Source organism: Lagopus muta, chromosome 1 (genome assembly GCF_023343835.1).
Source record: "Lagopus muta isolate bLagMut1 chromosome 1, bLagMut1 primary, whole genome shotgun sequence".
NCBI classification, from domain to species: Eukaryota; Metazoa; Chordata; class Aves; order Galliformes; family Phasianidae; genus Lagopus; species Lagopus muta.
In genome coordinates, this window is record NC_064433.1 from 145,855,449 (window position 1) to 145,882,392 (window position 26,944).

At 40.8% G+C, this 26,944-nt stretch overlaps 1 protein-coding gene across 1 annotated transcript in view; it reads right to left on the minus strand.

The window, feature by feature from the left end:
• Positions 1-25,871, minus strand: part of GPC6 (glypican 6) — a 728,914-nt gene extending 703,043 nt beyond the window's left edge. The window contains exon 1 of the mRNA XM_048962871.1: positions 25,553-25,871. Within this exon, the coding sequence (XP_048818828.1) occupies positions 25,553-25,871 (319 nt within the window). The remainder of the gene's footprint in view (positions 1-25,552) is intronic.
• Between the last annotated feature and the right edge of the window lie 1,073 nt (positions 25,872-26,944).

A 26,944-nucleotide genomic window follows, 5' to 3' on the forward strand; every position in this document is an offset into this window, starting at 1 on the left:
TAATGTGATAACACAGAAATGGCTTGTGCCAACTGAAAAGTATTGGATGTGGGATAAAACACCACATAATAATGTATATTTTAAACACTGTAACTCAGTAACACAGGAGGATGAAGAGATTTACTAGGCTTCTCTCACTCATGAAATTTTCAGGGACATCCTGAATTTTGTGGCACATAACCACAATAACTCTATAAAGGAAATAAAGCCACCAATAAGCTAACGTACTAGACGTATCATTCTATGAAAAATATTCTAAATAAATAAATTTAACTTCCAACTAAGAAGATTGTTCTCATTTTTGGTGACGTACTTAAAATTATTCTGTGTTCTATTTCTATATGAATCTGACACAGCAGTATTTAAGCATCTGACACTTGATTTGATTGAATTGTCTCTTTCACCTCTCTGGAATAGCTCAGATATTTATATAAATCACAGAATCACAGAACTGTAGGGGTTGGAAGGGACCTCCAGAGATCACCGAGTCCAACCTCCCTGCCAAAGCAGGTTCCCTACAGCAGGTCGCACAGGTAGGCATCCAGGCAGGTCTTGAACATCTCCAGAGAAGGAGACTCCACCACCTCCCTGGGCAGCCTGTTCCAGTGCTCCGTCACCCTCACTGTAAAGAAGTTCTTGCGCATGTTTGTGCGGAACTTCCTATGCTCCAGTTTCCAGCTGTTTCCCCTTGTCCTGTCTCCACTCACCACTGAAAAGAGTCCAGCTTCGCCATTCTGCCCCCACACCTTAGATATTTATAGACCTGGATCAGGTCCCCTCTCAGTCTCCTTTTCTCAAGGCTGAACAGACCCAGTTCACTCAGCCTTTCTTCATAGGAGAGATGCTCCAGGCTCTTCACCATCTTTGTGGCCCTCGGCTGGACTCTTTCCAAGAGATCCCTGTCTTTTTTGTACTGGGGAGCCCAGAACTGGACGCAGTACTCCAGATGAGGCCTTACCAGGGCAGAGTAGAGGGGGAGGATCACCTCCTTTGATCTGCTGGACACGCTCTTTTTAATGCACCCCAGGATGCCATTGGCCTTTTGGCCACAAGGGCACACTGCTGGCTCATGGCCAACCTGTCGTCCACCAGGACACCCAGGTCCCTTTCCGCAGAGCTCCCCTCCAGCAGGTCATCCCCCAACCTGTACTGGTGCATGCAATTATTCCTCCCCAGATGCAAGACTCTACACTTGCTTTTGTTAAACCTCATCCGGTTTTTTTCTGCCCAGCTCTCCAGCCTATCCAGGTCTTGCTGAATGGCAACACAGCCTTCAGGCGTGTCAGCCAATCCTCCCAACTTCATATCATCAGCAAACTTGCTGAGGGTGGCCATTATCCCCTCATCAAGGTCATTGATGAAGATGTTGAACAAGACCGGACCCAGCACAGACCCCTGAGGAACACCGCTAGTTACAGGCCTCCAACCGGACTCTGCACCACCACCAACAACCCTCTGTGCTCTGCCAGTCAGCCAGTTCTCAACCCACCTCACTGTCCACTCATCTATCCCACACTTCCTCAGCTTTGTTATAAGGACATCATGGGGGACAGTATCAAATGCCTTGCTGAAATCAAGGTAGACTACATCCACTGCTCTCCCCCTACCCACCCAGCCAGAGACAACATCATAGAAGGCTACCAGGTTGGTCAAGCACGACCTCCCCCTTGTGAACCCGTGCTGACTACTCCTGATAACCTCCTCTTCTTCCAGTTGTCTGGAGATGACATCCAGTACAAGCTGTTCCATCACCTTTCCAGGGACAGAGGTGAGGCTGACTGGCCTATAATTGCCTGGGTCTTCCTTCTTGCCTTTTTTGAAGTCCGGGGTGACGTTGGCTATCTTCCAGTCTTCAGGCACCTTCCCCGTCTTCCAAGACTTCCCAAAGATGACAGAAAGCGGTTCAGCAATCACCTCTGCCAACTCCTTCAGCACCCGTGGATGAATCCCATCGGGTCCCATGGATTTCTGAACATTGATGTTGCCTAGGCGCTCCCGGACCACCTCTTCCCTGACAGAAGGGGGGTCTTCCATTCCCCAGATCCTCTCACTAATCTCCAGGGTCTCAGATTCCCGAGGGGGAGCTTTTTCACTGAAGACAGAAACAAAGAAGGCATTCAGTATCTCCGCCTTCTCAGCATCCCCCGTTACCAGAACACCCCCGTCACTTAGCAGGGGAGCCACATTCTCCCTAGTCTTCCTTTTACTGTTAATGTACTTGAAAAAACCTTTTTTATTATCCTTTATCCCCTTTGCCAGATTTAATTCCAGGCGGGCTTTAGCCTTCCTTGTCGCATCCCTGCAGACCCTGACAACATTCCTGTATTCTTCCCAAGTAGTCAGACCCTTTTTCCACATTTCATGGGCCTTCTTCTTTCCTTTGAGTTTGTGCACGAGCTCCTTGCTCATCCACACAGGTCTCCTGCCACCCTTTCCCGATTTCTTCCTCACAGGGACGCACCGATCCTGAGCTTGGAAGAAGAGCTGCTTAAATGCTGACCAGCTCTCACAGGCCCCCTTGCCTTCCAACACCCTAGCCCATGAGACAGCTCCAAGTAGGGCCCGAAAGAGATCGAAGTTGGCTCTCCTAAAGTCCAGGATAGCAATCCTACTTTTTGCTTTACTTCTTTCACTCAGGATCTTGAACTCCACCATCTCGTGGTCACTACAACCCAAGCTGCCCCCGACCTTTACTTCCCTGACAAGCCCTTCTCTATTAGTGAGAATAAGGTCCAGCAGTACCCCTCTCCTCGTCGATTCCTCAACCACCTGCATCAGGAAGTTGTCTTCAACACATTGCAGGAACCGTCTGGACGACGCATGCCTGGCCACATTGCTTTTCCAGCAAATATCTGGATGATTGGAGTCCCCCATAAGCACCAGCGCCTGGGATCGTGACGCTGCTTCCAACTGTTTGTGGAAGGCCTCATCAACCTCCTCCTCCTGATCAGGGGGCCTGTAGCACACACCCACAACGGTGTCAGCCATACCAGCCCGCCCCTTGATTCTTTCCCACAAGCTCTCCACTGCTACACCACTCTCCCCCAGGTGGAGTTCAATACATTCAAGCTGCTCTCTTACATAAAGAGCAACTCCACCACCCCGCCTCGCCGGCCGATCTTTCCTAAAAAGCACATAGCCCTCCATGACAACATTCCAGTCATGTGAGCTGTCCCACCACGTCTCTGTGATCGCAATGAGATCATAGCCATGTGACCGCACGCAGATCTCTAACACTTCCTGTTTATTTCCCATACTGTGCGCATTAGTGTATAGACACTTCAGGGAGGCAGAATTCCCCTGCCACACTCCATCCCTTCGAACTCCACCCTCGTCACCCATCAAGTTCACTTTTGAGTCTTGAACTACCTGAACCTCAGCAGTCCTCATTTTGTCCCCTTCCCCCTTCTTACCTAGTTTAAAGATCTTTCAATGAGGCCTGCCAGCTCCTGGGCTAGGATCCTTTTACCCCTTGAATCAAACTATACATCATCTATATTAGTAAATTTTCCTCTAAATGTCTTTGACATTTCTTCTAACAATCTTAAATGAAGAGTAGCATAGTACTCTTCCGTGCATTATTTGAAGAAAATCTCCCAATATTATCAACTGGCCAAAGTCACATAGCACTTAAGCATGCAGCTGACCTGACATTTTTCAATGAATGACATCATATTCCCAATCCATATTAACACAGTTCTCACTACTCTATATACTCTATGAATATCAAGGAAATTTACCCCAGAACAAAAGGTCTGTAAAGGATTTCTCATTTAATGAATCAAGATTTGACCTGAGCAGGGCAAAGATCACAGGAAGACATATTTGGAGTGCATTTTATATAAAAAAAATTACATAGTAAGAAGAAAGTATAATCTCAATATGTCTATACTGAAACTTTTATACATATATTGAATTCTATTTAAAGTTCATTTCAAGAATTTTTTTTTGTTGTTGTTGTTTCCCAAACTTTGAAAGTGTTTAGTGAACATAGATGGAAGTTGCAGCTAGAGAAATGATAATCTTATGAGTATGTCCACAAAAGCATTTCCATGGAGAACTGTTTTGTAGCATTATTTTTGCTACGGCTTCCTACATCTTAGCCAAACTTTCACAAAAGATTCTCCATGTACATTAATCACTTTCTGGAAGTCAAAACAAGGGAGACTTGAATAGCTTAGATGTTAGGAGTACAAGGGCAGTAAGGTGCTAGCACAGACTGCCCAGGGAAGCTGTGGATGCCGCATCCCTGGAGGTGCTGAAGGCCAGGTTGGATGGGGCCCTGGGCAGCATGAGCTGGTAAGGGGAAGCCCTGCCCACAGCATGGGGTTGGAACTGGATGTATTTTGAAGTCCCTTCCAAACCAAACTACTCTTTGACTCTATGATTCTAAGATCCTATGAGAATATTTTATAGTCCCGTCTTAATAATAATTTGAAAATGAGAGTTAATAAAATAATAAATTATATAAGTAACATTGATAAATTTAATAATGCACTAGCTAATCATTTCAGTTTTTGGTTCTGTTTAAGAACTAGTGTAGTATTTTTAAGTGTTTTAAGGAAAAATGTATCCTACAGACGCTTATTAAAATCAATAAATTATAGAAAAGTACATCTCTGAAGCCTATACTATTCTTTACTTCATCTGTTATAGCCTTGACATGAAATGTGCACTGATAAACTATTCTAGGAATGAACTGAGAGCTCTGTGTTTTCTGGAAGGGAAGAACAATATCTAAACTGACAGTGAAACTAGATATGATACAGCTTTTGAAAGAATAAGCTAGAAAAGAGGAGTTGACACGATTTAGATATTTAGTTAATAATTTAGATATTTGTAAATTGATAACAAAATAATGAATGCAAATGTGGAGAAGGGTGCATCTCAAAACAAGCAGGATTTCTCTTTTCCTACTTGCTAATGTTTCCTTTTTTTTTTTTGTAGCATTTTCATTATCCCTCTAAAGCAACAACAAAATAGAAACACAAAAGAAGTGGTCCGATCTTGATCCAGCGTGGCACTCCATGTAGTTAGCATTGATTCAGTGGGATCAATTTGAGCACAGACAGAATAACTCACTGAAGGGGACTGAAATAAGAAGTGATAAACAACTGCTGCCTGTATGCCTTTCTATGAACACTATGATCTGTATTCATATCATCTACTTTAGACTACTAGTATGAATTTTCACTCCCTCAGATTTAGGCATCTTACTGTCACAAAGTGATTCAGACTGACTATGCTACCCTGTAGCTAAAAGAATGCTTTAGGAAATCTGTGGTTGTATCCGCACTGGAAAGTAGTACACCACAGTATGATAAAATCTGTTGAGTAAAACACTGGTGATGACAACCTGACATTCACACTATACATACTGAAGACTTTTGACCTATTCTGATCTATCCCTGTGGATTTGAATATCTGGTAGTAGTTGGGTTGCATCCACTGGTTAACCAGAGGACATCCATCCCGTGTTCTCCAAGACCACATTGCAATGCAAACCCAAGCACAGCAAGTAAGGACAATGGGGATATTTACATCAAAAGTCATACTAAAATGATAATGTAAGTACTTTCTCTGATTGTTTTTTTTCAGAGAACAATGCAGAATTTCCCAATTACAGAATCACAGAATCACAGAATCACAGAATCACCCGGGTTGGAAGGGACCTCAAGGATCATGTAGTTCCAACCCCCCTGCCTAGCAGGGCCACCAAACATACACATTCAGATCAGGTTGCCCAGGACCCCGTCCAACCTGGCCTTAAACACGTCCAAGGACGGGGCATCCACAACCTCCCTGGGCAGCCCGTTCCAGGGCCTAACCACTCTCCTAGTAAAGAACTTCCCCCTAACATCCAACCTAAATCTTCCCTCCTTCAACTTACAACCATTTCCCCTAGTCCTGCTGTTGTCAGCCCTTTTGAAGCGTTTACTCCCCTCCTGGGTGTAGGTTCCCTTCAGGTATTGATAGGCTGCAATGAGGTCACCCCGCAGCCTTCTCTTCTCCAGGCTGAACAAGCCCAACTCCCTCAGCCTGTCCTCATAGGGGAGGTGCTCCAGCCCCCTGATCATCTTAGTCGCCCTCCTCTGGACCCTTTCCAAAATCTCAATGTCTTTCTTGTACTGAGGGCTCCACACCTGGACACAGTACTCCAGGTGGGGCCTCACAAGAGCCGAGTAGAGAGGGACAATCACCTCCCTGTCCCTGCTGGCCACCCCTCTCCTGATGGAGCCCAGGATCCCATTTGCCTTTCGAGCTGCTAATTTCGAGCAATTAGAAATCTTTGATTCTCCAAAGAACTATGTACAAAAGAAAGACATATTTTACATGTCTTCATATATTTAAGGTAATGAAAAAAGAAGTAAGAGAACACAGAAACCATGAGAACCTATAGAATTCCAAGGGAAGCTGTAAGATATCCATATGCCAAGCACAGAAGAGCAAAAGGCCTAATTAAGCAGATGCCTAAATCCAGTTGGGAATCAAAGAGGCTAACATCTCTTAAGATGAAAGATACTGGCAGGAGAACAGCAGTCTTCTGACTCAGTAGCTTAATGGCTAGGATGCTGAAGAATTTTCTGCCTCAAAACAGACAATGAGACTTAGGGGAGGGTGGTGGTTGTGGAGGTGATGAGATTCTTGAGAAGTTGCCTGACCTGTTTTCTGAAATGTTCATATCTGAACTCCACATAAAGCCATTTTAATTCCAATTTAGGCATGAATATGCCCCTTTCATGTTGACTGATTTTCATGCAATAACACATTTGTAATATTGCCTACGTTCCAGCCTTCATTTCTAGGTGAAACAGCATCTTCATTTTTGCTTGCTTTTCTTTTTGTAGTATCACATATCATTTCATACTCCAGTATACTCTTTTCTCACATGCAGAGTAGAAAAAATTATTTCACAACTGTCAGCAAAGGAACAACTTTGCTTCAACTACCTACATAGAGCTGTACATATATATGCATATATATGCATATCACAAATAGGATACAAAGTTCTGTCTTCAATAAATCAATTTCAGAATTTTGCAAGGGTTTGAAAACTGACTGTCATCTTACACATTAAGATTATGTATATTAAACAAAAATAAAGCACCTCATCCATCCTTAGATTAAGAGTATTTTAGAATCTCTCTTTGATCTTTCTCAGGTGGTAATATTATTCTTATAGCAGGAATGTGTGTTGAGAATAAAAACCTTTAAAATTGTCTTTTTTTTATGAAATCATGGACAATTTTTATTTAACGATTTCAGTCTTCGATAAAATGTATTTGATTGAATGAGAGTGATTAGTTACAGGAGTCAAAGCAACTGAATAAAAGACTTGTTGAAGAAACTAATCACAACTATGAAGTTCATAGGCTAGTACTGTCAGAAATACCCCAACCAGCACTTGTATCTGATGAGACTTTGGAAGTTAATAGCAAATAAAACTCCATAGAAGCTATAAGCAAAACAAGCACAAAGAAATTAAAACTTGCACTGAACTGAAGTTACTGCTTGCCACTCCCTTCACCTGTGTGCTGTTTTATGTTGTCCATGGTGTGCCTCTTCTTCTCTGTCCTTTATATTTCCAATTTACTTGCCTTTTGATCCTATTACCCATGAGCTTACAAGCATTTTTCTCTTTGGATTCTCCTCTTCTTCCTGTACCTAACATCAAAAAGTGAAAGTACAAATTCAATCATCATTTCAGTCCAATTCTCATATTTCTCTCTCTTGTTATTTCAGCTCCATTTTCTTCAGACTATTTTTTGTTTGTTTGTTTGTTTGTTTGTTTGTTTCCTCCACAAAATCTTCTGAAGAACTGAACAGTAATAATATTGAACACAATTCCTGGCTTAGTATCTGTGTGCTCTTACTGATTCAAATTCTGGCTTATTAACAACTACAAATTTTTCACAAGGAATAAGCAAGCGGATTGTTCAGTTTTAATGAACTGTTTATTTGCTCTACCAATATATAGAACGAGGCTAAAAAAGCAGCACTCCAGGCTGTCTGCTTACCAAAGTTAGTAAAATAGTTATAGTCTGATCATGTTTCTTAAATAACATATTACAGAGACAAATTGGTAATGGTTAAATAAGGTGGTGGAGAATATCACAACAGTTTAATAATAATACCAGAATAAATTGTAAGCATAATTTTCCTGATGCAGTACTTTTCAGAGTACATGGCATCAGCACAATACATTACCATGTAATATTTTCATTTTAAACACAATTTAAAAAGATATTTTTATGGCACCTGTGTTTTTCTCCTAAAATTTGGATTTATTTGCTACTACCAAAAACACTGTTAGCAAACATCAAAAATATCAACAAATCAAGTTCACATCTGATGGCAATGTGCAAACCAGAAAGGGAGATTAAAGTACTTGTAAGCAGACCTGTTTCCTCTCTGTCGTGCCAACCATGTGCCTGCACAATCCCTTGTTTTAAACAAAGTTGAACTGGCTTTTGGTATTCAACACTTTTAGGTGGTAAGAGCTATTTCACATAATTGAAACTATCTCCCTTGGGTCAAAACTATTCTTTCCTTTTATCTTTCAAATAAAATGAGAAAAAAAAATATATACTTTTACTTTAAAGGAAGCTTTTTTCACATATGTACTAAACAAAGAACCTAAAAAGCTGGGGATTGTATATTATTTTTATATATGGATTTGATTACGCTGATTATTTTTCAGTAATATTCAACAGGATGAAAGCTATAAAGGCATTGTCAATGCTGGACATCTCTGCTTCAATTTTAGTGGAATGATTATGAAATAGTGGCATTAAAAATTACCATGCTAACAAAAAAATTAATTTTCCACTCCCTAAACACATTATACTTCTATAACTTAAGAGTCAACATCATGCTAAGTTGTCCGTGAGTAGCGTTTTGCATGGAGCTGTCTTATTTTCATGCAATTTTGTCAGGCAGCAGTCTAGCACAATGTCCTTTTTTTCCCTATATTTTGAGGAGGATTTTGACTTTTTCTGACTATGGCAGAATAACAAAGGCTGTATATTTTCAACACATTACTGCCACTTCCATCTTACTACTGCTTTTTTCTTATTTTTTCCTTCGTATTCTTCCCAAAGTGCAGATAATTGTTAAACAAAATACATTTGTATTGCCATTAATACTTACCTCATCCTTCAAATGCAAGGCAAAAAATGTAATGAACTTCACATTTCTAGCATCTTCATTTAGTCTCCTTTCCATTTTCAGACAGATCTAACACTATCTTCTTCAGCAAAAGAATTATTCTCCACATAGTATAAGACTACGGAGAGCAGTGATTTTCAGAGTAAGTATGGCTATTCTACACAGGAGTGGTTAGGGATGTTTTTAAGGATCCAGTATGGAAATACACTTACATATTGCCAGGTCAGCTAGTTTGAGGATCCTACGCTGCAAATCAGGTGGGACACCCCTACTGGGCTGCACACTGGCACTTTGAATATAACAACAAAGACATGAAGAACCGGGAGAGCTTATTACAACTGAGATTTATTTGATAGCAGAGCCATGTGACCACTGGGATACCACTGTCCTCTGACCTCTCATAGAGTTGTCCTTTCTTCTGGCTCATGAAGGCTAGTGCTGTTGGGCACATGGAGATTTTGGCACGCAGATCCTAGGACCTCTACTCTGGTGGGAACATGGAGAAGAGCTGGTAGTTTTCAGATCCCTTCTAACAAAGGATGGGAACTTACTGTTTTTTAAGTGCTATGGTCTAAAAATATCAGGACTAAATACAGTGAGGTTACATCACAGTTTGTAAACAAGGTTCTGATAATGCCAAAATTTGAGCAAAACTACTATAATAATGCATAACTTAAATCTACAGAATGTAACTTTAGTTACTACTTCTTTTGCTCTTGCAAATATTGCTGTGCCTGGACTTTTTTCCCTCACTGTCACAAAGGTCTGTAGAGCAAACTTGTGCACTTTGTGCTTCTGCTCCTCAGCACCTTATTCCTACACAAAGACTGAAGGTACTTCCCTTCCCTCCATACCCATAAAAATAAAAAACAAATAGACTTGGAAAGAGAATTCTGAACAGAGAAAAACATTCTGGCCCTACTAAAATCCAACAGTTTTACCACAGACTTTGGCAAAATCAGCAACTGAGAAAAGCTGCAACAATAGACCATGTCCTCCTATGAAAGGATCATTTCTGAAATGCAAATTAAGCCAGACTTGCATCTCACAAAGAAAAAATATTTCCAACAGAATCTGAGAAAATGGACAGAGGGGAGGCTAAACCATGAATGTAAGAACACTCAGTGACTATATTTTGAAGTGTCAGAAGCAGAATAGCAAGATAATTTGAGAATGAAAAAAATACAGAATTAGTAAAAAACTAACTGAAAGTATCATACAAAGATCTAGCAATGATCAGAGGAGCAACAATATGTGCAGGAGCTCTAGTAACCTAGCCAGTGAAAACTAGAGCTTCACTGAGTCAGCAACTCCTCTGACTATTCAATGAGAATGATGGGCCGATGAGACTATTCTATCTCATATGAAACAAAAAATAAGTCAAGGAAGGAAACTCTCCTTCCAGAATGCTGTATAGATAGAACAGGTTTATTGTGAAGTAAAGGACTCACCATTGGATGGGTCCTGGGGGAAGATCATCTGAGACCATGCCAGATTTTTTGAGCTGCACTGACGGGACTATGGAGAGGTCAAAAACTTATGGGATGTTTCAGGAAGGACAAGCAATCAGAAGGGACTAAGGGGAAGGACTTTCAGGAAAAAAAAAGTCACTGATGAAATCATTAGTCACTCTGAAACATGTAGTCAAAGATATGTGATAACTGTATCATGTTAATTTTTTAGTTTAGCGCTAAGCTTCTGTCGAATGACTACCAAATTCTTATCAAGTGAGTCATGATTCCAATTTTATTTTAGGATAGATGGCAGTAAGGAGGAAATTCAGTTAAAGTGAAAGCAAAAAAGTAATCTCAGAAGGGCTTTTATGTTCACTCATCAGCATTGCACCGCATAGCCAAATTCTTAGTTATGGTTATACATACATGTAGCTGCATGAGACATAATTCTTCAGTTCCCACATTACAATTCAGTAGCAAGCTGAATGTAAACCTTGACCTGTCCTCCCAGCCCACTCTGTATTCTACTTTCTCTAGTATATATGTTGTCATTTGTATGTATTCTACAGCTTTTCCCATTTTGCTTCTACAAAGCTCCTCTGAAATTTACTGCATAATCCTGAGTGAATAAAATGATCTTAATGAATGAGAATATAATGGCGTTAATCACAAAGGAAAGCTATTCTCATTTATATAAACCATTCCCTGAAATAAACTTGCCAAAATGGTTCTGGTATTGTTAGTATCATTATAAGTACTTATCTTCAGTTTACATTTATATACTGCTTAAATTGATGTATTTGTTATTTTCCACATGAGATTAGAAGGAGGAGATTTCACTAGTGATGTTCAGCAGAATAAAATCAACAGCTTTGATTCAGGTACACAGATTCAAGAGAACTTAATTTTCTTAAACTTTGTGATATTTGGAAGATCTCTTGTATTTTGATGAGCAGATCTGGATTTCTTGAAAAGTGTCCCAATTAAAAAATAATGAAGCTATTATTTCTGAAACTGACTCATTACCCTGGAGGTTTCAAACAGCAACTTGGAGCTCAGTTTTAGATCAAATGATCTTGTGCCTGTTGGCCAACAACACCTTTGCAACCTTCTAAGCTGCTTCCGAAGTCAAGTGATTTCCCCAGGAGAAAATTTTAAAACTGCTGTTATTCCCACTGCTAAGTTTATATTTAGGCTCAAAAAGCAAATAAAACTTCTAGTGAAAACAGGCTGAGCCCATGGGATCTTCAAGGCCTCTCTTCTGCCTTAACCTTAATGGAACACCTTAAAAGAAGAATAGTTCAATTTCCAGTGGAAGCACTAAGATTTCTGCTGCCAGTTCTCCATGGAATATTTTTTTTTCAGTAGTATTAATAAAATAAAATAAAAAAAAACACATTAACAGAATGACAAAAAATTGAACCCTATGAGTACCTGCTCTGCCCCACCACCCACTCCCCATAATAAGAAAACAAAACCACTTTCCAAGTAATACTTTCTCTTTTTCGTGTACACGTTTGAGGCAGAATTAACCCATTCCTGAAATTACGCTCTACCCAAAACTCACTTTCAACATTATTCTTAATATATGTCTCTTACTTATTTCTGTGCACTTCTAATAGTTACACCTACTCTTTTTCAGAAAAGACTCACTACTGTAGAGAATGGGAATTATTTAATGTAGTCTCTTACACCCACTCCTTTTTGAGGATTCTGGACAGTGGGAGTAGGAACACTTACCCTTTCGGGAAGCGTGTTTACTTGGAACAAAACTGATCCATCAAAAGGGATTAGGTCACTTGAGAATCCCCAAATCGAAGAGCCAGCAGCCACCTACATCAGGAGATTTGTTAATCCAAACTGGCCTCTGGCTGTGCAAGCTATAGATGCTTGTTTTCACTAAAGGCTTGTTCCTTTAGAGTACTTAAAGAAAAAAGGCCTGTTATCACTACTGACAAATCCTAACAAGGTGACAGAACATCTAATGCACTCTGTTCTGTTCAATTTAGAATAAAATGACCCAAGCAGTGAATTTCCCATCAGAACTCTAGGAATATTATTCCATAAAGCAAAGTGTTTCACAAACAGCTTTTAGATTATTGTTGACTGCTTGCAATCTAGTATTTTACTGATAAGAATTTAAACAACATTAGGACAGAAAGAAAACAGGAAATTGTTAAAATATACCTCAAGGAGGAAAAAATAAGGGAAAAAAGCCTATCTTTAAAAATGTTCAAGTTGATTAAGAGTTTTTATTTTTATTATTTTTTAAGAAAGCTTAAAGATCAAATAGTAAAGTTACCCTATTTTAAGGCTACCTTATGTTCAAATAGATTAGTATACACAGTTTTCTACCTGGCACGGAAAACAATTTTGACAACCTGATCTTAATCTTTTCTATTGAAAGCTTTTTGCTTTGCATTCAATAATTTTTTATTGGACAGAACAGAATGAAGAGTCCCCTCACCTCTCAGAGGGTCTCCAGATGGTTTTTTCAGCCTGCTTTCCACCAAAAATATTTATGTATATGCATAAATATTCATACAAGGTGAAATTGCTTCAAAAGCAAAGCTCAGATGCATCCCTACAGAACATCCTTGAAGGTATTCTCCCAAAAGGATCTCAGTCATCAGCATAATTCTCAGGAGTTTTCTTAGGTAAGCTTCTGGCTTACTCACTGGCTGATTACTCACCACAATGGATGTTATATCTCCTTATGCACTGTATCATATCACCTTAAGCTCCTACACAAAACCTTATCCTGCCAGGCAGGAATATATTTAAAATAAGAGGTTTTCAACTGACGCAGACATGGCCTAACCCTTTGTGGGAGCATTAAATATTCCATGAAAGAATGTGGAATATTAAAATATGAATTATCTATTATTTTTATCTCTTTTTGAAGTATGAAGACATGTATTTGTCCAGGTAGCGTGAACATGAAATATTCTGGGCAGAATAAAAAAGAATGCTTTAGAAAGGAAAGGAAGATGAGTCCTCTACAGGAGATGGAGAAAGTGTTCAAAATATGTTCTTTAACTTGCCTTGGCAAAATAATTCCTTGCTGTTGAAAGACACATATGCAGCTCTCCTATAAAATTAGACCTTTTCTCAACAGGAATTTGTTTGAATATTACCTTTCTGCTATATCTAACACAATTTAGTAAATATCTTTGCTTCAAAGAGCCCTAGGTGTTCAGCACTTTCAGATTACAAGGAAAAAATAAAAATATAAATCAGACAAACATTTGTGGAATAAATACTAGTAATATTTACAAATGTGCTTTTCATACTGTTGTGAGAGCATAAAAATGCAAGCATCTACTAATCAGAAAATGTGACTGCTGGCTGTTACTATCAACTTTAAAAGATGCTTATTCTGCACATTTGAATGGGCTCTTGAGAAAATATAAATAACTCATATTTGTGGATTTAAACTAATTAAGATGTATCTCCATATCCCTTTATCGAAGTAATGCAAAGATATAGGAACTCTCAGTACTGTAGTGAAAAGTTTTGTTCTGCTCTGTCAGACCTTTCAGCATGACTCATCTGAACAGTCATTAAATTCAACAGTTTGATCAGCTTCTAACATCACAGAAAAGTACAAGAAGATTAGCATTTATGTATCAGCCATTAAAATGATGATGATCCTAATCTGCCAACTCCATTAGTCTTTCTAGAAAGTTTATTGTCTTTGCTGTACAATAACTGTAATAATGATACTGAAATGACTATAAAAACTAACCTAGAACTATATAAATCAATAGCAAAGTTGCATGCAGGATTCTTTAGCCCAACTGCAGTTTATGGGCTGCATCTGCCTTGTTCAGTAACAGACTAAGCTCTGCATGAATCTGCTCTTTATCTACATAATGTTTCTCATCTTGCATTTGATTATGTTCATTTTTCAGATAACAAGCAAATTATATAGAGCTTCTTCTTCAAAAACAGATTTAGCCTGAGAAGCCCATTAAGTATTAAGGTAGTGGCAATGACCTTCCTCATACCTGAAATGTAAAAATTGCTTTAGAACATTCAAAGAATCAGAAGCTGACCATGAAAAGAAAACTATATTGTTAAAAGGAAAATTGTATCTCACTTATAATTCAAAATTTATCCACAATGTTATAATTCACCATGAAAAAAAAAGGCTGCCTGGTATATAGTAGAATTTCAGCTGACTTTTTGAGTGTCTTGGCTACCAATCAGAATAGAAGAGCAATTTAAATCCATTCATCGAATACAGAAAAACTCCACTTCAGCAACAATGTGTATTTCTGTGTTTCCATCAGCAACTGGATTTTGGCAACAAGGTGCAAACAAGAGTTTGTGGTTTTGCCTGTTTCTGTACTGACTGTGCTGTAGACAGTGATTTACAATGTCCAGCTGGAGCTGCTTTAAAAAGAAAACTCAGACACTATATTAGTAACTAACAAGGTACAAGGATATTTCCACAAAAGATCCATCAGTTACTTTAGTACTCTCAATGGGATATGAAGCTGATATCCCTCAAAATTGTGATTAAAAAATTAAGCAGCATATTTACTTGTACTATATTTATTATCTAAGTTAAGAAAAAAAAGTATTAAAATTATATTTGTCTTTTTTTTTTTTTAAGATCAGGTGACACAGATGTCTCATGAAGAAATGTTATAATAAATATACAGTGTAAGCTCTTTGCAGAAAGCATTGTCTCTTCTCTGCATTTGCTCAGTGCGTCACACAATTAAATTCTAATTTTGAAATCTGATCATCTATTGCTTTGCTTAGCTTTGGAAAAAAAAAAAAAAAAAAACCCAAACAATTAAATCTCAATCAAATTCTGCCATCAGCTACATTAAATGGAGGTAGGCAGAAATCAGTTTTGGCAGACTGACTGAAAAACCTTCTAACAAAAGTGTGCCTTTGTCCCAAACCAATCTGATTACAGACGATTTATACATGGCTTTCATTACGTTGTCTCAGTAATTAAAGATGAAAGAGTCTTTTGAGTTCTCTTTCAAAGAATGGTACAGGGCTTCTGAAGACCATCTGTAAGAACAAACAAATTGATGCTTCAGTGCTCAATTTCAGGTAGCTGTTTCTTCATCAGCCAGCTCCATTGCAAAGACATGTATTTTATTTAAACAACGCATTTTACTTATGTTCCGAATATTCAATTAGCAATACTTATTGCTAGCTGATAGCAAGCATGACAGACCATCTTGGAACAGAAGTATTTAAGGAATATTGCTCCTGGCTTTTCACCAATCCAATAAATAAACCTCCCCTGTGCTGTTTTTCAAAATACCTCAACTTTAAAATTAGATCTTTCTTTTCTGAATAGAAACAACTATATCTCTGTTGAGCTACCACATCCTATTCTGCAAGTTTGACTACCTTGATCTGTCTAACCCTCATTTTTTGCAACTCTACTGTTAGCAAATCATGTACTGCTTCATAAAATTAAAAAAAAAAAAGAAAGAAAGAAAAAGGATTTTATCATGCATTTTTTTCCTGTGGGCCAACTTTGCCATTTTCTTTTACATTTTTGAAACTCCTTTAAATATGTGCATGTTATAAGAAGTCTTGGCTAGGATATTGCAAATTACAGGGGACCTAACCAGTTAAAGAAAACATGGTCTAAGTTATAAACTGTTCAAGAGGTATTTTCCATATTTCTGTACAATACAGCAATTGCTGAAGGGCAAAGTGGCTCAATGCTATTTTCATCCAAGGAATGAGAATTGCGCATACACAGTATTATCTTGTAAGTTAAAGTTGTAAAGCCAAATGCTAATATATGAGAACTAAATATTTAGATCAGATTAGTAGATATTTAGATTTACACTGTCAATCAATTTGGAGAAACTAACTAGGATGTAATCCCCGTTTGAACTTGCAGCTTCATTCTTTGTCAAACATGTCAGTTTAAAAGAAAAACTGGAAAACAAATTTTGCCAGGGCTCACAGAGTGGTCAACTCTTCTTTGATTCACCACTGCACTGTTAGAACTTGCTGGGAACTAGAACATATTTGAGAAAAACAAATCAGAAGATATTTAAATATTCTGCAACAGTTTCTGGAATCTGCTGACTGATGGCTGGGTACATCTGACATGCAAAATATTGCTTTGCCACTACTTTAAACAATTTATATTTCAACCCTACTAATGAGCACAGTTTTGTTCAACACCTCAGAGCTGCATATAGCTCTGAATGAGTGCCCTCAGGTGCAGAAAAGATTTAAAACATGAAAACAACAATAAATAGCAGTACATAAAACTGGTCTAATAATCCAATACATTTGCCTCATAAACCCCAAATTTCAGCGTGCAATAAAACCAGCAGACGCCCAGTAAACTGACCACATTAACGATCACACATCAACATGATAACAAGCAGAGAGTTCCCTAAGCAAGTGAAGCGCTCTTAGTCTGATCGCTCATCCCAGGCAGATGTTCAGCCCATTCAGAGCTGGAGAACAGATGACTTTACCAGTATGACTTGTCAAATTTTGATGATGCAGTTATAAAATCAAGTGCAAAACTGAGGATAATATCCAGGAATGCTGAGCTGCTGGTAATTACTTTTCTATTAAGCTATAAGAACACTGTAACTGTTGGCACATTTAATGGTGCTTCCATGTGAAAAAAAAGAAAGCAAGCCTTCTTTTACTGGTTCATTGCAATCATCAGCTGTCTACCAGAAAGCAACCTCCAAAAGTGTGAGTCCCACTTTCTCATCATTACTTACATACCTTCTTGTGTAACTTTCAAGATCCTTTTGGTGGGTTAGCTACCAAGTCAATTTGCTGGTCTAGGTCATCACACCTGACTGAAAGACTTGATGCAAGGGAATCAGTCAGAAGCAGGAACAGAGAACACATTCAACTTTGCTGACAGAGAGAACCTATCCAGCAGGGTGAGAACCAAATGAAAATATAGTTTGACAGTCTGAACCCAAGCCTTTTACAACTTCTATTTTCTGATATTTTTTGTTTTGGCCAGGTTTTTTGTTTCTTTGTTTGTTTGTTTTCCTGTTTGCTTTTGTAGTTGTTGTTTTGTTTAAAGGAATTATAACCTAGAAAATCACAGTCTACTCTCTCAGGTTATGGAGTACAGTCATATAAAATTACGACGACATAGTGAGCTATGCAAGATCTGCATTGTTATGTCTGCAATGGAAAAATTACATACTATGCACTGGGCTTGAATCATAAAGAAATGCCCACAAAACAAAGAAACAAGCTCTTTGACAATAGAAACACCCATACATCTTCTTCCAATTTGGAGCATGACCAGTCAAGCCACCACAATCAGCTTTTGTATGGGATGTTTAATCACTTGGACAGTAACAACAGAGAAAAATCTACTGACAGGGTTTTGACTGTGAAAAAGTCCTTAATAACTAACACAGCAACTACAAAGTGACTCAACCAGTGATTTTATTTTTATTTTTTTTTCTTTTTCCAGGAAGAGTCCATTCTCCAACAATTCAGTCTACCCTGTGTTTTCTCCTCTGTTCCCTGAGTTAACTCTTTGCTAGCCTCACTACCTTCAGAATTGCATTTCTGGACTCCAAAGCCACAGGTTGCTACGCTCACAGAATATTTTCCAAAACCTTTACACCAAAAAATTCGTCTCTATTATATATATACACCAGGAAAAATTAAGCTTAGGAAAGTGTAATTGAAAGAGGAAAATTTCTGGAAGACAGGAAACTGTATCCTGGAAAACAACCTAGAGCAAATGCACACAGGAGTCTGATGGGACCCTCCTGGCCATGACCATCCATCAGCACAATTATACTTTTGGTGGGATAATTGCACATAAAGATCCTTTCCCCAGTGTTATGCTTCACTTCCTGAAACATAACTCAGTTTAAGAAAGTCATTTTCATTTCCTGCATTAATTGCGTTTTATGAGCTATCAAAGGAAAAATCAAGGTTATAAGGGATACCATAGCCTAAAAGTCAAGTGCAAATACTCAACACAACAACTGTACTGAGGCATTTACACACCATGTTTTTCCAGATGTGGGGAACATCTATGTTCCTTCCCAGTTGCACAACTGTGGCAGAATTCACCCATCCTCCAGCTATGTCATATTACAGTCTGACACCCAGCCATACAACAGCCTCAAGTGTTGACTTTTCTCCAAGATAAACTCGGACAAAAGCCAGGTGGGTGTCCATGCAGTCTAAGTTAAACACTCAACATATAGGTTGAAGGACATAGACAAAAATGTGCCTGTCACCATAGACATGGCAAAAGCTGCTGCTATGGGGACATAGGTAGGACTGTGCCTGGCAATAGAGAGGTCTTGCTTTATCTTAGAGGCAGGTTGCTTTGCTTACTTCTTAGACAAGCACAAGGATTGAACTAACTGTATTTCCCAACCCATGGGATTGCCACAGCTGACATAGCATGTATGCACTGACCTTTGAGCTGCTTTTTTGTTGTGTGTACATTTGAACTCATGTTTGCATATATGTTTTTCAGATGGGTCCAGTAAAATAAAAGATTCGACTGGTTTGCAAATATCTCTTTGCATAAATGTGCAGCTTTTTTTTTTTTGCTTTTTTTTTTTTCCAGCACCTACATGTGACCTTGAGATAAAAGCTGTGATTTTACCTTCCTGTATACATGGGTAGACATATGATTGACCACATTTCTCTGTATGCTTATCTGACTTAACAGTCTTCCTGAGGCTCCTCTTAAAAAATAGTGGAGACTTCCACTTATTTCTGGAGATTTTCCCTGCTATTTTAAACTCAGCAGGTCACCAAGTAGGTCCAAAGCTCCGTTGTTATCAGCATGTCCATTGAAATGTTTTTTTCTTTCAGGAGGAAAAAAAACAGCCCAGCTCTCCGCTCTCCATATCCCTTACATCTGCTGCTCAGCTGGAAACGCTGTTAAAAGGCCATTAAAAGCTTAAGGTAACAGACCTCGCAGGCTACGAGAGCCAGAGAGCAATTTGCTATGTGCGTTGGGAGCATCAGCCCTATGCACTTCTTCCGGCGGACAGACAGACGCTCCGACCGGAGCCGGGGGCAGCGCTGTCCTCCGCCTGCGGGACTCCCGGCGTCCGGCGCTGGGCGGCAGAGCCGCCTCCCGGGCGCTCCCGGCTGCTGCAACGCGACCGGGGAAGGAGGGAAGGAAGGAGGGAGAGCGCCGGGCCCCCGGCACGGAGCTGCCTGCAGGTGCGGCGCGTCTCGGAGGAGAGCACTTAACGATGGCTCAGCAGAAGAAAGTCCATGTCTTGGCTTCGCTTGATGGGAAAGGTCAAGTTGGTGAAAAAAGCCCGTGCAAGGGAGCTGGTGGTCTCTGAGACAGCCTCCTATGTAAGAGCTAAAAGAAGTCTGCCAATGAAGATCACTTAGTGACCGTGTGCAGCAGCTCCGTTGCAATAAGCAGTGAAGAAAGCATGCCCTAGTTTTGGTATGTTTCAGGCAATTTTGCATGCATGTGATAAGAATTTCACCAGCTATGTGTTTTCCTGCCACATGCAACATATTTTAAACTCCTTTGGCATCTTGTAATATGCTCTCTCTGTTTAGTGTAATAACTATACTGCTTTTAAACTTCAACCTTTATATGCTGTTCTTGGGAATCGGTGGTGAAATGTTAATTCTTTCGCATGTATTTAAGCTACTAAAATAATTATGCCTGGCAGTACGAACTGTCAAAGCCACAGAATCAAGTTTCCCTTCCCAGGGAGACAGCACCCATTAACCAGGTATGAAGGGTAGCACATAGTCATAGTTCACTGAAAACGTAATTTCGTTTTGCTAGTAATGGGAGTGCTGATACTTTGATACTGCAATGGAGTTTTAAGCACCATGCTTGTTATTTCAACTAGGAACTTTAATGTAATTATGCATTTTGACTTTACTAAGCAGAAAGGGATTAGTATGCATGGTTTTCTTATGTATATCATGGGGAGTAAGACAGAGATCTCCAAGTGATGCTGTAAGATCCTCAAGTCATTCAAACAAATGGCAGGTGGTAATTTTAAAGACAAATTACCCAGAAAAGCTTTTATTGTTGATCGCTTGTTATAAGATCTGCCATTTGCTAGTAATTGTACATTCAGATGAAACTGACCTTTTATGAGAGCAAAGTGGTAATATAAATGAAATGAATATATTCTTTATTGCAGTAATATAAAAAGAATGGCCTGAGCTTTTAACATAGTGCTTGACCTCTCTGGTGTCTGAACACCACCTAATCTCAGGAGTATTTCACAATAGCATATGATAAAATCAGTACTAGTAGAACATTAGAACGGTTTAACATATTAACACTTAGAAGCATATAAAATATTAGAGCTTTAGGTATGCTTTTTGATTATCAATCAGATTGTTGACAGAAAGAAAAAAAAAGATTAGAGTACAACACACTGAAATTCATAGTCACACTAATTATTGAAGCACTGCTGTTTCTGTTTTAAACTCCTTTTTCCAAAATACTCTACAATAAAATCAGATCAGGAGACTCCAGATGCTGAGATTTAAAATTCTCAGTCAGAATCAATTATTTATAAGCACTAAAAACATGCTATTTCTTCTTGAAGGCCCTGAGCATACAAGGAGTACTTCTAGGTTTAGATGCATGTATATAGGTTGCATTCTCTTTAATGAAACCAATCACATACATACCAATAAATATGTGCAAAAGTGACAGTACAGCCAGGTCTTAGAAAAGCTATACTTCCTCCTATGTAAAAACACTCATTCATGTGCACCAGTGCACTTAAAACCAGAGAATGAGGGAGGATATGAGGGAGAGTGAAGAGTGTCTCGCTGCAGGAATCACAAAAGCAGATGATACTTCTGAAACAGGGCTAAAACAAGGAAAGCACACAGATTGCACCAAGTTCCACCTTCATCTTCATTTCACCATTGAATTTGGGAATGGACTGATCTCTTATGGCCCAATTCAGATGTCACAAGTTGGCATCAATTATGTTATTGATTTCAGTAATGGTATTCCTATTCTATACTGGTGAGACGCTACACAAGGTGTCTGCAAATTCCCATTTGTCTTCTGCTCTACAGGTACTTTGCAGAATACTCAGCAACATCAGCAGAGAAACAGTAAAAGAGAACATTAACTAAGAAATGCTGTGATACAGACATGGTTGGGAGAATTTCACACTGTTGTTCTCTTAATGTATCATTACATGTTAGAGCTTTTGAAAGCAAAGCAAAACATTCATTACTTGGGACATCTGACATGGAATAATAGCCCAATTGTATAAATGACTACTGAGTTTATTTTCATTACTTGTATTATCACTTTAGAGCTACAAGCAACTGCATTATGTTTGCTAGTTTTCTTCAGTCAACACCTCTGTATTATGCCAGTATGAAACCCATTCATCAAAGCACAATTTCAAGTGACTCCTGACCTTCAAACCTCTGAAATGAAGGGTTTGCTTCTGCTTTCACTTCAGTTGCTTTTCCGACAGTGTCTCTGTATTGCCAGAATCTCACTTTGTTCATCATCTGCACAGGAGAACAAAGCTAATTTCTTAAGGAATATTTAGTATTCAGCATCTTACAGTTCAACATTTTACCAGAGTGTTTCTTTAAATACAGTATTATTTGACATCTATTCCAAAAACAGAAACAAACCTTTGTAACATGCTCTTCACCTTTCTAGCATGTGTTTTACATGTTTTAATGCATCATTGCCTAAACACTATTTTTAGGTAAGCATAGGCATAAAAATAAAAACCTTTGCTAAAAACAATGTTCTGCTGAACATGGAAGGCCACAGTTTGGACACATCCATTACTCTGAAATAGCCAGACATTCTCTCAGAACAGTTTGAGCCAAGGACACTCTCCACCTCTATCTACCTTTGTTGGTTTAGATTCCTGGCTTCCTATAAGATACTTGGAGTCATTGAAATCATGCCTAAATTTCAAGTATTACTAACAAATACATGAAGTGGCTTTTCACTTCTGTATCAACTTTTTAAATGACAGCTTTTCCTACAGCAAAACACTTTTGTAAAGCCATCAGGAACTCCACTCAGAGCCCCTAAATGTCAGATCACAGTAGCGTAAGTATGACAGTTCAGCTCTTCTCTAAGTGCAGGACACTCCACAGCAGCACGGATTACACAAGGACAGCCACTGCCTCCCACCCTCTAACCAGTGTTGTTTTTGCACAGGACCAAGTCCTTCCTCCCTCTCCCCCAGCATTCCCAGGCAAAGTGCTTTTATGGAGGACTCACTTTGATGACTTAAGCTGTAAGCCAGCTTCTCCAAAAACAAATTGTACTCAGGGCAAGCCCCAGCACCAGTCTTTGCCTCTGAGGTAAGGCATTAGGTGCAGCAAGGCTTATAACAAACAGCCACTACACCTCTCCTTTGAAAAATTAAGCACTGTTGTGAAAGCATAGGGGATGGCCATAATCACAGCATTCCCATCTTCAACACACACTTCATTAAAATAAATAAATAAATAAATAAAATAAAATAAAAGCTTCAGGAAAATCTTGCCTTATGGCTTTAAAATCCATATCTTAAATCTTCTCCATTCAGAACTTAACAGCGAGTGCCCATACTTCACAAAGAACTATCAAATGAGTCTTGGTGCGCAACTCCTCCCAGCAGAGGGGCAGCTCTGTTCCTGCAGTCTCCCATCTAAGCAGACTGTAGAGCTCTGTGCATGAGTGCACTACAACACCACTCACTTTGTCAACCTCCAACAGCCCTGGCCAGAAAGGAGCTTTTAAGCAAATGGGAAATGGAAACATATGAATACTGCTAAAGCAAAACACATTAACCATGCTGCGTGCTACTATTTTCCAACATATTATCGAGATGCAAAATCTTTTGAAAACATATTTGTTCAGAAATATGAATGTAATGAAGCACTTTAAACACTTTAAAGCATGAGGCATTTGAGAGACCATGCTTGTTTCATAGCTGTAACAAATTTCTTCCTTAATTATACCAGGATGGTGGAAAGGAACAGAATGAAAACAGTTATTCTGAAATCCGTGTGTTGGTTGCTTTAATTAAACATTTTCAACACTGTGCTCGGTTGCACATAGGTGGCTCCCACGTTACCAAGAGCCTATGCTGCAGTGTTGTGGCACAGCCTCTCAGCACATCCCAAAAACAGCACTCTGAAATACATCTGGACCTTCCAACAGCCCAAAGAGCAACACGTGAACTGCTCATAGGTCAGTACACCAATCAGCAACAAGGCCACAAAGAAAACAATGTGAGAGTTATTTTTTTCCGAGCCTCCCACTGTATCTGTGTGAACCACAGACTTCTTAACTGAAAAGTATTTGTTACTTCTAAACCTCAAGGGGAAGCTGAGGAGCAGTTTGGGATGTAACTGAGTCTTTCCATACCAATACATGTTTAAAGAAAGTTGCCGACCCAATAACCAGGAGAAGCCTCTACAACTGAACAGCAACTTTGTACTCTACATTCAGAGAATATATAAGCTGAAAGCAACAAGTGTCTGCTCAAAGTTACCCGAACATGGAAATTCAGTAGATTTCATTACATATTTTTAAAGGGGACAGGGTGTATCTTGCCACACTGTCCCAAGGCAGATGGAGGTACAATAAGGAAAGAGAAAGAATGACTGCGTAGCCAAAGGGTCTATGGCCACAGGGGGAATTTTAGAAAAAAAAAGGTTGTATGTGACAGATGAGAAACTTAAGGGGGGATTTTAAAGCAGAGTACAGAAGGACCAACAGTGATAGGGAGGGCCAAAGGAGCCTGTGGGACAGTTATAGGCACAGCCCTGTGTCCTTCTGTCTCATCCTAATGCATATCAGTGGTTCTGACCCACTGTGCTGAGCAGAGATGAGCTCAGCATTGGTGCACTGGCAGCGTGGAGCAGCCTTCCCAGCACTTCTGTGAGCTACACTCTCATTGTCCTGAAATTCTCCACATTCATCATTCCTCCCCTGAAAAGTGCTAAATGCTGTGCAGTGGGGAACTGTGGCTTTATTTCACCTCCAGAAAAATCTCCTGCTTCCAACTTTACAAGGAAGTGAGCAAACCGAGGGGCTCCTCATTCACTGCACAGACAGCAGAACCTCACAGCAAAGCGGCAGCAGGAAAGCAGAAATCTGTCTTCAGGGCTCGAGCAGCCCAATTTGAGCAGCTCACGCTCACGCCTTTCCCCATATTATTTCTCTCTTTCTTTCACGCTCTGTGATTGCTAAGCAATTATCCGCCCGGGACACGCTTTTATTCATTCACTCTCAAAGATGCGATACGGATAAGGTTGCAGGGAAAAGCTGGAAAATAAAATCACCGCCAAAGCCAACCCCAGCCCTTTCGCAGGCAGACGGAGGGATAACCTGTTGTGGGCACGTTTCGGCGGCGGGCAGAGCCAAGCGCCGGGCTGCCGGGGGGCGGCGGCGCGGGGCTGCGCGCGCGAGTCCCTCCCAGCAGCTGCTGCAGCTTCTCTCTTTTGGGGAGACGGAGGAGCGCCCCAAGGGGCCGTGCCCTGCCCGGGGGATTCTACACCCTCTTTCTCTCCTCCCCCCTCCGCCCTTCCCGTCCCCGCGGGCAGAGAGCAAAGTTATCTCCCCCAGCGCACGGCGAGAGCCCCTGCGGAACAGCTCTCAGCATCCAGCAACCCGCATGCAACTCTCAAGAAGTTTCTGCAGGCGAACAAAACCACCTCTGAGGCATCGCCCGCGCCCTCTTACGATATTTTTAATTTTTGTGTTTCTTTTTCTTTCTCGTCCCAGTCCCTTAGCTTTTTTTTTTTTTTTTTTTTTTTTTTTTTTTTGAGCCTTTATGTATTCCTTTATCACCACACATACCGCCGATCACCGGGTACCGCCAGCCGGCCGACAGAGCCGCTCCGCGCCGCGCACGCGAGCGCGCAGCCCAAACCCCGCAGCCGCGGGCGGTGCGCACCGCCGCTCACCCGCGCCGCGCCCCGCGCCGTACCTGCGATCTCCTGGTAGGGCACGCTGGCCAGGCTGAAGCCTTTGGCGCTGTACGCCTGCCGCACCTCTCCGCAGCTCCGCGCTTTGCTCTCAGTCGCCGCGGTCGCGGGCGGCGATAGCAGCAGCAGCAGCAGCAGCCCCGGCAGGGCCCAGTGCGCAGCCCCCCGCGCAGCCGGCATGGCGCGGCGCGCAAGTCCCGCGCTTCCGCTCCGCGCCGCCGCCGTGCTCCCCGACTGCGGGGGCGGCGGGCCGGGAGCCCCCCGACCGCCCAAGCAAACTTTTGCGAGGCGGGGGGGATGTGGGCGCGCAAACGCACACATGCGCGCACAGCGGGAGAGGGAGAGCGGCAGCCTCGTCCCCGCGCCTCCTCGGCAAAATGCTATCGTCCCCCAGCAGAAAAAATAATAATAATACTAATTTAAAAAAAAAAGAAAAAAAAAAAAAAAAAAAAAAAGGAGAATCTGTCTCTAGGTTGTGGAGATTGAGAAGGCTGCCTGCAGAGCGCAGGGTGAGCGGCGGCGCGATCCGCCGCGGAGCTGTGCCCGCCGCCGCTGCGAGGCTGGAGGTGGTGGAGGCAGTAGGCGGCGTGGGGATGGACTGGACAGCGGCTCTGTGCGTGCGCGCGTGTGTGTGTGTGTGTGCATGCGTGTGGTGCGAGTGCCTGTATTGACGGGAGCCGGGGAAACCTCCGCTCCGCACAGCGCCAGAGCGGGCTCCCGGAGCAGGCAGGGAGCAATCCTGGAGGCAGCTACAGCCAGGGAGACACACACGCACACACATCGCACGCACACACACACATACCGAAACGTGCTACACATTGCATAGCTGAAATACGGGAGAGGGAAGGAAATCCTGGCGTGGATCGCTGTCTGCTGGAGGAAGGAAGGAAGGAAAACCACCCACAGCTGTGAAAACTTCCTCTTCATCCAAGATCCAGGCACTCCGAGCCCCTAAATTACAAAGAGCCCACTAGTGAGAAGTCAAAAAAGATACTCGTCGGCAGTTTTGCTCTCCGTAATGTCAGGTTTGGAGTGGGGCCCATAAACACTTTCATTTTCATTAATTATTATCTGTTGTTCACATAAATGCTAAAGCTGAAGAGTCAGAGCGAGGAGGAGCCCATCACCCATAAGAGAAAGAGGGAAGCATGTTCCTGTGTGGAAGATAAAGAGGGATGAGAGGAAGGAAAAGCAGGCAGTCCTTGACCCAGGTAATTTGTGCCACCCTAGGAGAGGAGAACAGAGGACAAAGCCATAAATTCTCTCCTGCAAATGAGCATCTGCGGAGAACTGATTGAGGGAAGCAAAGAAAACTCCTTCAAGGTGAATTCAGCCTCTACTCGGGGAGAAAGAAAAATATTCCATTCTGAAGAGCTTGATAGTAAAATCTGAAG